This window comes from Panthera leo, chromosome B2, assembly GCF_018350215.1.
Source record: "Panthera leo isolate Ple1 chromosome B2, P.leo_Ple1_pat1.1, whole genome shotgun sequence".
NCBI classification, from domain to species: Eukaryota; Metazoa; Chordata; class Mammalia; order Carnivora; family Felidae; genus Panthera; species Panthera leo.
The window spans coordinates 106,818,715-106,831,170 of record NC_056683.1 but is presented as its reverse complement, the minus strand read 5'-3'; the positions used below and the strand labels follow the sequence as shown (position 1 = coordinate 106,831,170).

The 12,456-nt window shown below is 32.8% G+C and overlaps 1 protein-coding gene across 3 annotated transcripts in view; it reads left to right on the top strand.

The window, feature by feature from the left end:
• The window catches only part of FAM184A (family with sequence similarity 184 member A), a 122,164-nt gene that overhangs the window by 82,594 nt on the left and 27,114 nt on the right, over window positions 1–12,456 (top strand). For all 3 annotated transcript variants that reach the window (XR_006202804.1, XM_042939714.1, XM_042939713.1), the window contains exon 10: window positions 9,271–9,483. Coding sequence is in view for 2 of the 3 variants with exons in the window: in XM_042939714.1 (XP_042795648.1) it covers window positions 9,271–9,483 (213 nt within the window). In the remaining variant the exon portion in view is untranslated. The remainder of the gene's footprint in view (window positions 1–9,270; window positions 9,484–12,456) is intronic.

Here is a 12,456-nt window from a genome sequence, read left to right as displayed (position 1 = left end):
ATTTCTTATTAAGCACAGCAACTTTTTATTTTGTTTTCTTTCTCACTTATCTGAAAGTCTGATTATATTCATCTTTCAAGAAAAGAAATTCTGAAACACATTCAGTACTTTCGATGTTGAGAAATCAGAGTGCTATCAGCGGAAGAGGATGTCCTGAGGCCCTTTTTACTCATCTCAAAAACTAACAAGAAGCTTAAGTTGTTTTAAAACAAATGGACTATTATATAGGGCATCAGTTTTTATCAACATGGATCTTGCTTATATAGAATGCTTGCTGAGTAACATCTTTGCATACAGACTTTTAGTTCATCCAATATTCTTTCAAGCAGACATTTACTTGGGGAATCTCATCTGTGTTGTGGCATAAATACCATCTATGTGTCAGTGACTTCCAAAGTTAAATCTCTAGCCTTGATATCTTCACCTGAACTCAAAATCATTTGATTGGATAATTGGCATCTCAAATTTCACCTGCCTGACTCAGAAATACTGATTCCCAATCTCCGTCTGCCAACCCATCATCTTCATTTCTTGGCACTGCTTGTGGCTCAGAACAGAAACCGAAGAGTCATCCTTGATTTCTCTTTGCTTTATCTCTCATGTAATCTGTCAATCCTATTTATTCCACCTCTAAAACATACCATCAGCTTTTATCTACCCTAGTAAATACTGTGCCAAGCTTCCTATCCAGCCTCCCCAATGTCACTTTTCTTCAGAAGTACTCAAAGCAGTCTTTTATGATGTAGTCAGATCTTGTTATTCCCCTCCTTAAAATTCTCTCGAGGCGCTTCATTGAATTAAGGCTCTTATTCTGACTCCTTTATTGTCCTATAAGACCCTAAGACATCTGGCCCCTGAAAAATCACCCATCTTTTGTCATCCTCACAAACCTTCCCCCCGGCACACATATCATATACACATGTACATCCAGTCACTCACAGCTCACTTCCACCTCAGGCTCTTTGTGCTAGCTAATCCACTTGCCTGGACACACTTTCCCCAGGATCAGTTATCTCATTTTGTGGCTGCCTTTTTCATTGATTTCAAGTTCAAATTTCACTTCTTTCAAAAGATCTTTCCTTACCATCTACCCAATATCACTTCCAGTCATTTCCTATCACAGCAATCTTTTTTTTTTTTTTTATTGTAGAATACTACAATGTCATCAACTTCTTATTTTTGAATTTGTTTTTTGTATGTTTGTTTTATGGTCTTATTCAACTCTCTATATCACTCTGTACTTAAGATTATTTCCTGGAATTTAATAGTACCCCAATAAAGATTTTTTAGTTGAAAAACTAATCTTCATTTATGTATTAACCAATTAGGGTATTGTGACCCAATAGCACTAGTGCGTTTCCCCATTGCTGCAGCCAAGTCTGTGGTGTAGGTCACCCCAGGTCACAGCTCAGGGACCATATCTTTTGGTTTAGATATTTCCATTGCCTGTAACAGTGTGTTGACAGAGGCAGTACCCATGTGAGTTTAGATTCCAAGTGTTCAAATACACTTCTGTTGTACAGAATCTAAAGTCTAGAATTCCTAAGGGAAGACCTGGCATGCTATTTTGATATGTTGTGTTAGCCTAGCTTATCAATTAGTTCAGGAATCCTAAATAACATACATATTTTTGTTTGATGATATCTTAAAGAATGAAAAATCAAATCTACTTCCTAAGTAAATGCCATACATTTTAGATTAACTTCTAGTACTAGAACACCACTTCTGAGAAATAAAAGAAGTAAAACAAACAAGAAAAACAATTAAACGTCCCTTAGCTTTTTGTAAATTTTGTAAAGTCTGGAGAAGTGTCTTTTTAGTATATAAAGAATATTGAGTATGAGAAAGCGTGAAGAAAAAGTAAATAAAATTAATATGACATGTATATAAAAGAAAGTATATATGCATTTACAAAATATGTATTATGTATATTATGTATTCTGTATGTAATTTTATGTATTAAATCAATGAGAAACTTTAAATTGATCAGTTATGGAATAACTAAATAGAAATTAATCTTTTTTTTCTCAGCTTATTTTTATAACTCTGATATATTTGTATCTTAAACTGTATCTTATATTAGTCTAAATAAATTGTTTACCAAATAAAAACTAGTTTTAGCTTATGACACACCAAGGAATAATCACATTATGAAAGAGAGAATTATTTTCTGTCTGAAAATTTAATTATAGTGTCCAAAGTAGAAAGTATTCCACAGGCACTTATTTAAATTACTAATATAAATTTAAAATACTATTTTGTATTTTTAGAAAGCAAAAAAAAATGAGGCAATTGAAAATGAAATCACATTTTCTCTCATATTTGGGGAAAGAGAGGGTGTGGGTATTTCCAGTTGTTTTATATCACTGAAAATTTCAATGAACTTCTGAAAAATGAACCCAGATCATAAATAATTTTGCCAAATATATCCTAGAAAATAGGACTGAAGAGATATAAAAGCATCTCTTCTTTCTTTCCCCTAAATATAAAATCAGATTATTAGTAAATGTTCACATTTTTAATGATTATCTCATATTTATTTTTGGCCCCCAAATTATATAGTCAATCAAGTTAGTGTTTCAGTTCTCATCTGCTCATTTCTCTTGAGAAGTCTTTCATGAGCTTATATCAGTACTGAGTATAATGCTTTGAAGCATTTTATATTGTAGATTTCTGGGAGGAATTTAGAACAGTAAGATTTCTTCTACGTCCTTCAATAACCATTCTCTTTCCAACTGAATTCTGATTTATATGTACTGGCCTTCAGTATTTTGCATAGGTAAGTCTGCCATCCCACAAACATCAGATACTGTCTTAAGGGACTACAGATAATTTAGATTGTGTGTCTTAATTTTTTTGGTCTAATTCCTTTCCGAAAAACTGTTTTCAACTTATTTTTTCTTGAGCATATTATAACTAATGTTCTGTGTTTTACTCTCCCTTTTATATTCCTCTTTCTTTCACTTAGTTGATTTCTGAATGTTTCCCTTTATTCCTTTGATCTTTTTTTCCTAGCGGCACTCTCTGGGTGAAGCTTTGCATAAATCTATCAACAATGTAAGTGAACGGCACTTACAATTTGTACACAAGGGCATGTTGCACTTTTGATTTTGCATAAATATCATCACTGCTTTACAGCTTTAACTTACAATATAAAAAATACACTTCGGTATTCAATAAGTTATGTTTCATATATGGGTAACAAAAGCTTCTAACTTTCAGCCATTTGTTTGTGTATGTGCATACCTCTACCACATTGTATTAATAAGCAAATTTTTATTACAAAGCCGAGCAAGATTTTACCTTTCAAACATAGAATTCGTTATTTAAATTACTCTGAAAAATATTTTTGAAAACTGTTAACTACTTGACTGTCAAAACAATGGAAATAAGTGTAAATATATTTTTTCTTTTGGTAAACTAGTTTATTTTTTGAAAAAGTAATATCAATTAACAGGTGTTAGTTGTGAAGGTTCATGAGATTCAGGACATATTTTATATTTTGATGTTGTAATTATGAAAAGATTTAAGTGAAATGAAGTAAGTCCCTTTCCTAGGAATTGCCAAAGCTATTGTTTTTACTTAAATATGCAGAAATTAAGCTTCAAAGTAATATTCCAATATAAGCACCTCTTTAAAAAATTTTCATATATAATATGAAAAGAAAAAATGAAATTTATGTTTACCGTTCCCAACATTGTTCTTTAAAAAAAACAGAGCTGAAGATCTTTGAATATTTTTTTGATATCCTAGGCCAGAGGTTCACCAACTTTTTCTATAAAGCGCCAGATGGTAAATACTTTTGGCCTTGTAGGCCCTGCAGTTTTTCTGGTAGCTACTTGACTCTGTTGCTGTTGTAGGATGAAAGTGGCCATAACAATATGTGAACATATCTGTGTGGCCGTGTTCTAGTAAAACTTAATTTACAACAGGCTGCAGTTTGGCAACTCCTGTCCTAGAGGACTCAAAGCTTGAGTCTAGAGATGTCCTATAAAATTTTGATACTTCTGGAGTGAAACTATTTCCTCATACCTTTCTAAATTATTTCTACTATGCAAGAAAAGACAACTTTATCTACCTTTAAAATTAAACTTTGCCTATGGAAAGAGCCCAAATGTCCATTGATGGATGAATGGATAAAGAAGATGTGGTATATACATACAATGGAGTGTTACTCGGCAATCAAAAAGAATGAAATCTTGCCATTTGCAACTACAGGGATGGAACTTGAGGGTATTACGCTAAGCGAAATTAGAGAAAGACAAATATCATATGATTTCACTCATATGAGGACTTGAAGATACAAAAGACATGAACATGAAGGGAAGCAAAAATAATATAAAAACAGGGAGGGGGACAAAACAGAAGAGACTCTTAAATATAGAGAACAAACAGAGGTTTGCTGGAGAGGATGTGGGAGGGGGGATGGGCTAAATGAGTAAGGGCCTTAAGTAATCTACTCCTGAAATCATCATTGCACCATGTGCTAACTAACTTGGATATAAATTGTAAAAAATAAATAAATTATAGAAAGTTAAAAAAATTAAACTTTGCTTTCTACCTAAAACATAATTAGAAATACATGAATACATTGAACATCATTTTTAAAATATATTTTTAAAAATTTTTTAATGTTTATTTATTTTTGAGAAAGAGACAGCATGAGCACAGGAGGGGCAGAGACACAGAATCTGAAGCAGGCTCCAGGCTCTGAGCTGTCAGCACAGAGCCCAACACAGGGCTTGAACTCACCAACTGTGAGATCATGATCTGAGCCATAGTCAGATGCTAACCGACTGAGCTACCTTAGTGCCACTAAAAAATGTATGTAAAAATAAGCAACAAAGATATTTATCCCAATGTTGGTGAAATAAGACTACAGTTAGAAATTCACATATAACCTAATAAGGATTTGGGCATGATCACTATATTAATCCAGTCTTTTTGACAAATATACTGATTGGGATAGAGATAAGAACCCAAATAAGGTAAGATTATTGTCAGAATTGTACTTCAGAATACTTGTGACAACATAGTCATCTTTACTTAAATAGTTATAAATGGAAAAACCTTAAATTGAAGTTAAATCAATTAGTAACTAGAATGAGAATGCCTTGATTCATCCATATAAAAGGTAAAAGGAGTTGGTGACACAATGAAATCCCCATTAATTAATTCCCTTTGGTAACATCAGTCATTGAGGATCAGCTCTTCTAAGTTGTCCTCATCCAAACAAAACATGACCGTGTCAGTGTTGTTCAGCAGAGTGAGCACCTACCCACCCCCTCCACACATTCTTGCCCAGCCTTCCATGCAAACAGTTGTCTGCTATATACTGTCTTGTTCTAAAAGACAAGTGGTTATTGAGACCTTTGTCCTTTATAAAAGCTGTCTACTTTCTTTCAACTAAGAATGAAAGAGTGATTGGGAACATACTGCAGAAATATCTTAAGGACATTAAGTAGGCATTTTTGGGGTTCTTAATTGATAAATTCAGTTTATAGGGTTTCTTAGAAAAATACCAAGAAATTATGAACAATTGAGAATTTTCTCAGAATGGTCATAATTTTCCTAAGCTTAAATTTACTTTTTTAGCTAGACTCTTCAAAAATAGCAAATTAGTGGTTAAAAACAAACAAAAAAAGGAGTTAAAATATTCAGGGACCTTCAAATGTTTTACATGAACATTTATAGAAGTTGTTGATATAGTAATAAGTCTTCTCTAAGCCTGTGTTAGCAGTTTTTAATGTTGCTTTATATATTTGAAAGTATTGAACTGATATCATATGGTTTAGACTTTCTTATAATTTGTGTTGACTTTTCTTGTCAAAATTGTTAAGTATTTTGGCCTAACATAATTCCATATCCCATGTTGACATCCTATCACATCCAGTACTTCAGATTTGATTCATTTTCTATTTTGAGGGTGTTTTTTTATACACCATTGTGAAGGTACAGAATCCTTGTGAAATTGCCCCTAGGAAATAGATAAAACTTTCCATTCTCCAGAAAAATGTATCCATATGTTTTTAATTTTAGTCTTTTTGAAAAGTTTACAACACTTTATATTTGAAAAGATATCAGCGTTTTAAGTGGTACAGGTCCGAGGGTAGCAATTTCTATTGGCTTTTAAAATTGTTTGCAAAATATCTCGTAGCTATTAATCAATAGAATATACTATATAATTCATATCCAACTCCTGTGGTAAGAATTTTTTAAATTACTAAAATTCTTTTCTGAAATAAGGATTCTTTTGGTTTATTTAAAACCAACAAAGCAAAAAGCATTAAAATTTAAAATTATAACACATGTAAATAAACTAATACCACATGACTAGATACTTTGAATATATAATTTGAACCATTCTCATTCATTTATGAGAAATGGCTTTCTATAATTCTGTAATAAAAGTACTGATAAAGATTGCCTATACTATTTGATGTGAAGTCTATCTTTGTTCTCTTTTATTTTGAATTAATGAAGTTTCATATTAATTATGTATTTTCATAAAATATACTCAGCTGTTTAAGTTATAGCTATACATAAAACATTAGTTCATTTTACATTGCTTTGCTCATTATTTCTGTGTTTTAAAGTGCCATGTCACTGTCACGTTGAATAAAGGCTGATAATTTAATGCAATGCTACTAACTTATTTATAAAATGAGCGAAATAAGTTTTGATGCTGCACTGCATGATAAAGGCTTTCTGCATATAATTCATCTTATGGTATTGAGCATGAATCTAGAGATTTTATATAGCCTTAATATTATTTTGGTGTGCTTTTAAAGTTAAGAATACAGAATATCTAAGTATATTTGAACACTAAATTGCATGATAATGTCTTTTGCATATACTTTATATTTTATTGAATATAGATAACAAAAATTGATCTTATATCCCAAAATGAAAAATAATACTTTGGAATTTTTTCAAGGTAAACTATATTATTTTGTAAAATATTTAAATGTATTTCATTTAAGCTAGAGAGGTTTGAAAGTGTCCTTAGATTTTTTTTTCTTTTATAATTTTTTTTAAACTTTATTTATTTTTGAGAGCAAGAGAGAGAGGGAGACAGACTTCCAAGCAGGCTCTACACAGCACAGAGCCCAACATGGGTCTCAAACTCGGGAACTGAGAGATCATGACCTGAATCAGAATCAAGAGTCGGATGCTTAACTGACTGAGCCACCCATGTGCCCCAAAAGTGTCCTTAGATTTTAAATATGTTACTGTTCTATTACTGTGGTTTCTCAGTTTAAATACTCTATTTCTTCATAAGTTTCATCCTTAAATAGTTAAGTGTGAGTCCACTTTAGTCCAATTAACATATGGGAGAGCTCTTTTTGATGCAGTGAATTTTTGAAGTGGGTATTGCAGAAAATAAGATGCACTGCTATGAACTGATTGGCTTCTTACTAATCTAAGTGCACACTTAATTAAAGGACTGGACCCAGGGCTACTACTAGTCCATATGGTACCTGTGTGCAAGTTTGAAAAACATGCCCACTTTCTTTGAGTGTATGCAGATGCATACGAGGGCAGATAGCTTAGTGAGCAGTTTGTTCACTGGTCCTTACTTGGCCAGGGGCCAATTAATCGATTTGAAAATATCAGTCATTATTCTACATGTAACATGGTCTTTTCCTAACATTTCCATATATGTTCTAATAAGTTATCACTAGAGACAAGGGTGTCACTGGGTCCCCATGCTGGGTATGAGACAAGGGTTGAACTTGGAAAGAGAGTGGGCAGGTAGGTGCCTTTTCTGTTTCAAGGGCCAGCTAGCTGGGAAGAAAATGACTACCAATTACACGTTAGTGTTCACAAACAACGCATTTTACCCTTTTGTAATGTACTTTTTCTTTCTGGACTGTCCTTAATATTCATCTTAATATTCATTTCATCCTGATTTTCTTTGCATAAAATGGTGAGAAGTCACATGGTATAATTTGTCTTAGTCTTCCTACTCTACAAGTATGTCCTTAGCTGCTGTTGTAACATTCTCCTTATTTTTTGCATCTCTGATGATTCTCCACCCTTTTTCTTTCCCAGGTCCCTTTTCCTTTGTGAGACATGTGAGGCATCCTATACCTGCCTTTCATCAGTCAAAAGAATATCTTATCCCATTTACAAAACTCACTTTCCTCTCTCCCTTAGTCTTCTTGGCCACAGAAACTGTTTTACTTGTATATAAACACATATAGCATCTTAAATTAATGGAATACAATTGACAACTTTTTGTCTGGTTCTCCTATGTTCCTTAGCTTCAAACTTCTATTACAATATGGTTGAGTTATCTAGTTCCAAGTTAGATTTTCCTGTGTATGAGAAGAGAAATAGATCAAATTAAATGGTTATATCAAACAAACAAATGAAATATGTATATATGTGTATACATGCGTTTGTGCTTTTATTCTTTAAAAGGGACTCAGAAGCAATGCAGACATTAAGGGTGATGTCTGTTTCAAAAGGAGTGACAAATCAGTTTTCCATCAGTAAAGAAAAGTACCTGACATTGTGAGGATATAAATAGAGGACTGTGGGATGTTTGTGGTTTTAAAAAGCTTGAAGTTTACAAATTGTTTGAATTAAATCAAAATTCAAAAGTGAACATCTTTTTTTTTTTTACATAAGGATTGTAAACCATAAATGGAAAAATCTTTTATAAAGAGTAATTTTTTAAATCCTCACATAATCTTAGTTACCATTTATTGAGCACTTATTACATGCCAGGGGCTGTTCTAAGTGAACTATGTGTAGTAACACACTTCAGCTCACACGGCCTGGTGAGGTATTGGTCTAGTAAGTGACAGAGCTAAGATTTTAACTCAGAGCCCCCATTCTTAACTACTCAATTCTACCACCTCACAAATCAGCAGTTTAACTATTTATACTATCTCCTTGAAGGACTGTAACCTAATAAATACATTAACATTAGTTGTCCTGTTTTTATTTCATATTATGAATTTTTATCGCACTATAACACAGGTGTTCACTGTATTTCTAAATGTCGGGTGTTCTTTAGCTAGTCCACAAACTAAATACCAATAAAACTGTCTATTTTTAGGATATTATAAATAGAATTACAAGTGGTGATACCTAAATATTAAATATTTATAATATATTGCAAAACATTTTAAGTGGATACTTAAGGCAATTATTTTACTTTAGTTAATATCTTGGAAATGCTTTTTTCCCTTAGATTGGAAATTTGTTGTGAAGTATGCCTTGTATTTATTCTTCATTGTGTACCATTCTGTGGCATAGATTTCCTTGCTGAAACAGAATCTGGAGATGCAGCTTTCCCAGTCTCAGACTTCTTTGCAGCAACTGCAAGCCCAGTTCACACAAGAGCGACAACGACTTACACAAGAGCTTGAAGAATTAGAGGAACAACATCAACAGAGACATAAATCTTTGAAAGAAGCACATGTCCTTGCATTTCAAACTATGGAAGAAGAAAAGGAAAAGGAACAAAGAGTAAGTTTAATGTGATATATGTTCTGAGGTATCCTACAGCCTAATATATTATTATAAGCCTTCATGTTCTTAAGAATTCATTTTTTGCCTCCAAAAAATTATATATTGCTTTATTTCATTGTGTTTTCTAGAATTTTTCTTGTGGGGGTCAGAATAATTAAGCATACACACTAGTTACACAGATTAAACTAGGGCCAACATTTTATTTCTGTTTCCCACCATAATGCCAAATTCATGCTATGACCGATACACCATCTGGTTTGTCATATAATTGATGGTGGTTAAATAAATTTAGCATGGTCCTACTGAGCTGTAACCACTGTAATCACTTAATACTGTTTTGAACTTATAATTGCCTTTCATCAAATTTTTCAGTTTTCTCTCTCAGGTTGGATCTACAAAAGGCACAAATACCTAAGGAATTTATATTTTTTATCCCATATTTTTGTCCTCAGACTACTGACCCTCCTATAAAAAATTCACAATAAAATGAAATTAAAATAGTACAATTCCCTGTATACCTCCCCAAAGGCTATGTGAATAAGTAGTGATACAGAAAGATCATACAAAAGAGATTTAAATCAAATAGATACATTATTCTTCTTCTGTGTAAGACACTAGTTTGACATGTCGTAGTGTGATTAATTTTGGTTCAGTTTATTTCTTAACACTGTATTTTTCATTTTATTCTAAGGACTTTATAATTAAGATAAAACATTTGATAGAAAATGCAGTTTTACTAAGAATAATTTGCACCATATATAGTAAATTAATGATATAGGTTGTTTTATTTTTAAAAAAAATTTTTTTAATGTTTTTATTTATTTTTGAGACACAGAGAGACAGAGCATGAGCAGGGGAGGGGCAGAGAGAGACAGGGAGACACAGAATCTGAAGCAGGCTCCAGGCTCTAAGCTGTCAGCACAGAGCCTGACATGGGGCTCGAACTCATGGAGGGTGAGATCATGACCTGAGGTGAAGGCAGACGCTCAACTGACTGAGCCACCCAGGCGCCCCAATATAGGTTGTTTTCAATCCTTTATTTGGGTGCAGGCAACTATTTTAAGAAGTAGTAGGCTGTAAAGAAATTGTTAAAACAAAATCACATTCCATTAAAAACAATTGACTAGCCTCTCCAATAAATTATAGTCTATCGATCTTATCTGGAAAGTTAAGGAAGTTTCATTGGTTAAAAATTGGGCCTTATTTCCATTATCCGTGATGAATATAGATGCAAAAACTGTGAACAAAATATTAGCAAACCAAAATTAACAATACATTTAGAGAAATCCATACATCGTGATCACATGGGATTTATTCCAGGGATACAAGAATGGTTCCATATCTGCAAATCAGTGTAATTTACTGCATTATTAAATGAAGGATAAAAATCACATGATCATCTCAGTAGATGCAAGGAAAAGCATTTGACAAAATTCAACATTCATTTATGATAAAAACTCTCAACAAAGTGGGTATAAATGGAACACACCCTAATATAATAAAGGCTATCAGTGACAAAACCACAGCTAACATCATACTTAACAAAGAAAAGCTGAAAGCTTTTCCTCTAATACCAGGAACAAGACAAAGAAGCCTTCTTTCACCACTTTTGTTAAACATAGTATTCCAAGTCCCAGCCACAGCAATCAGACAAGAAAAAGAAATAAAAGGCATCCAGATTGATAAGGAAGAAGTAAAACTGTCACTATTTATAGATAACATGATACTATACATTGAAAATCCTAAAGAATCCACCAAAAAACTATTAGAATAAATGAATTCAGTAAAGTTGCAATATACAAAATTAATATATAGAAACCTGTTGGATACAGAAACCTGTTGGATATCTATACAGTAATAACAACTATCAGAGAAATTAAGAAAACCATCCCATGTACAATGGCATCAAAAGAGTAAAATACCTAGGAATAAATTTAACCAAGGAGGTGGGACTTGTACTCTGAAAACTGACATGGATGAAAGAAATTGAAGATAACACAAATAAGTGGAAAGATATGTCATGCTCCTGGATTGGAAGAATTAATATTGTTAAAATTTCCATGCTACCCAAGCAATCTCCAGCTTCAATGCAGTCACTATTGAAATTGCAATGGCATTCTACAAGAGTCTCATTTGAGACCTAGAGACCTCTGCAGGTTGAAAGTGTTGGAGAAACATCTATCATACAAATGGATGTTACGTCAAAAGAAAGCTGGCGTAGCAATATGTATATTGAACAAAACTGACTTTAGAAGAAAGATTAACGAGACAAAGAAGGATACTTACATAATAATAAAGGGCATAGTCCAACAAGAGGATATGACTATTGTAAATATTTATGCAACCAACATGGGAACACCCAAATACATGAAGTAGTTAATAGCAAGCATAAAGGAACTAATCGATACTAGAACAATTATAGGGAACTTTACCACTGCACTTACATCAAAGGATAGATCATCTAAACAGAAGATCACCAAGGAAACAATGGCTTTGAATGACACATTGAACCAGAGAGATTTAACAGATATATTTAGAACATGCCATCCTAAAACAGCAGAATACACACTGTTTTCAAGTGCACATGAAACATTCTCCAGAATAGATCACATATTAGGCCACAAAACAAGCCTCAAAAAATACAAGAATGAAGTCATACCATGTACCTTTTCTGACCTCAACGCTATGAAACTAGAAGTCAGCCACCAGAAAAAATCTGGAAAGACCACAAACACATGAAGGTAAATAACATGTTACTAAACAATGAATGGGTCAACCAGGAAATAAAAGAAGAAATTTAAAAGTACATGTAAACAAATGAAAATGAAAACACAACAGTTCAAAACCTTTGTGATGCAGCAAAGTGGTTCTAAGAGGGAAGTTTATAGCATTTCAGGCCTACCTCAGGAATCAAGAAGAATCTCAAATAAACAACCTAACCTTACAACAAAGGAACCAGAAAAAGAACAA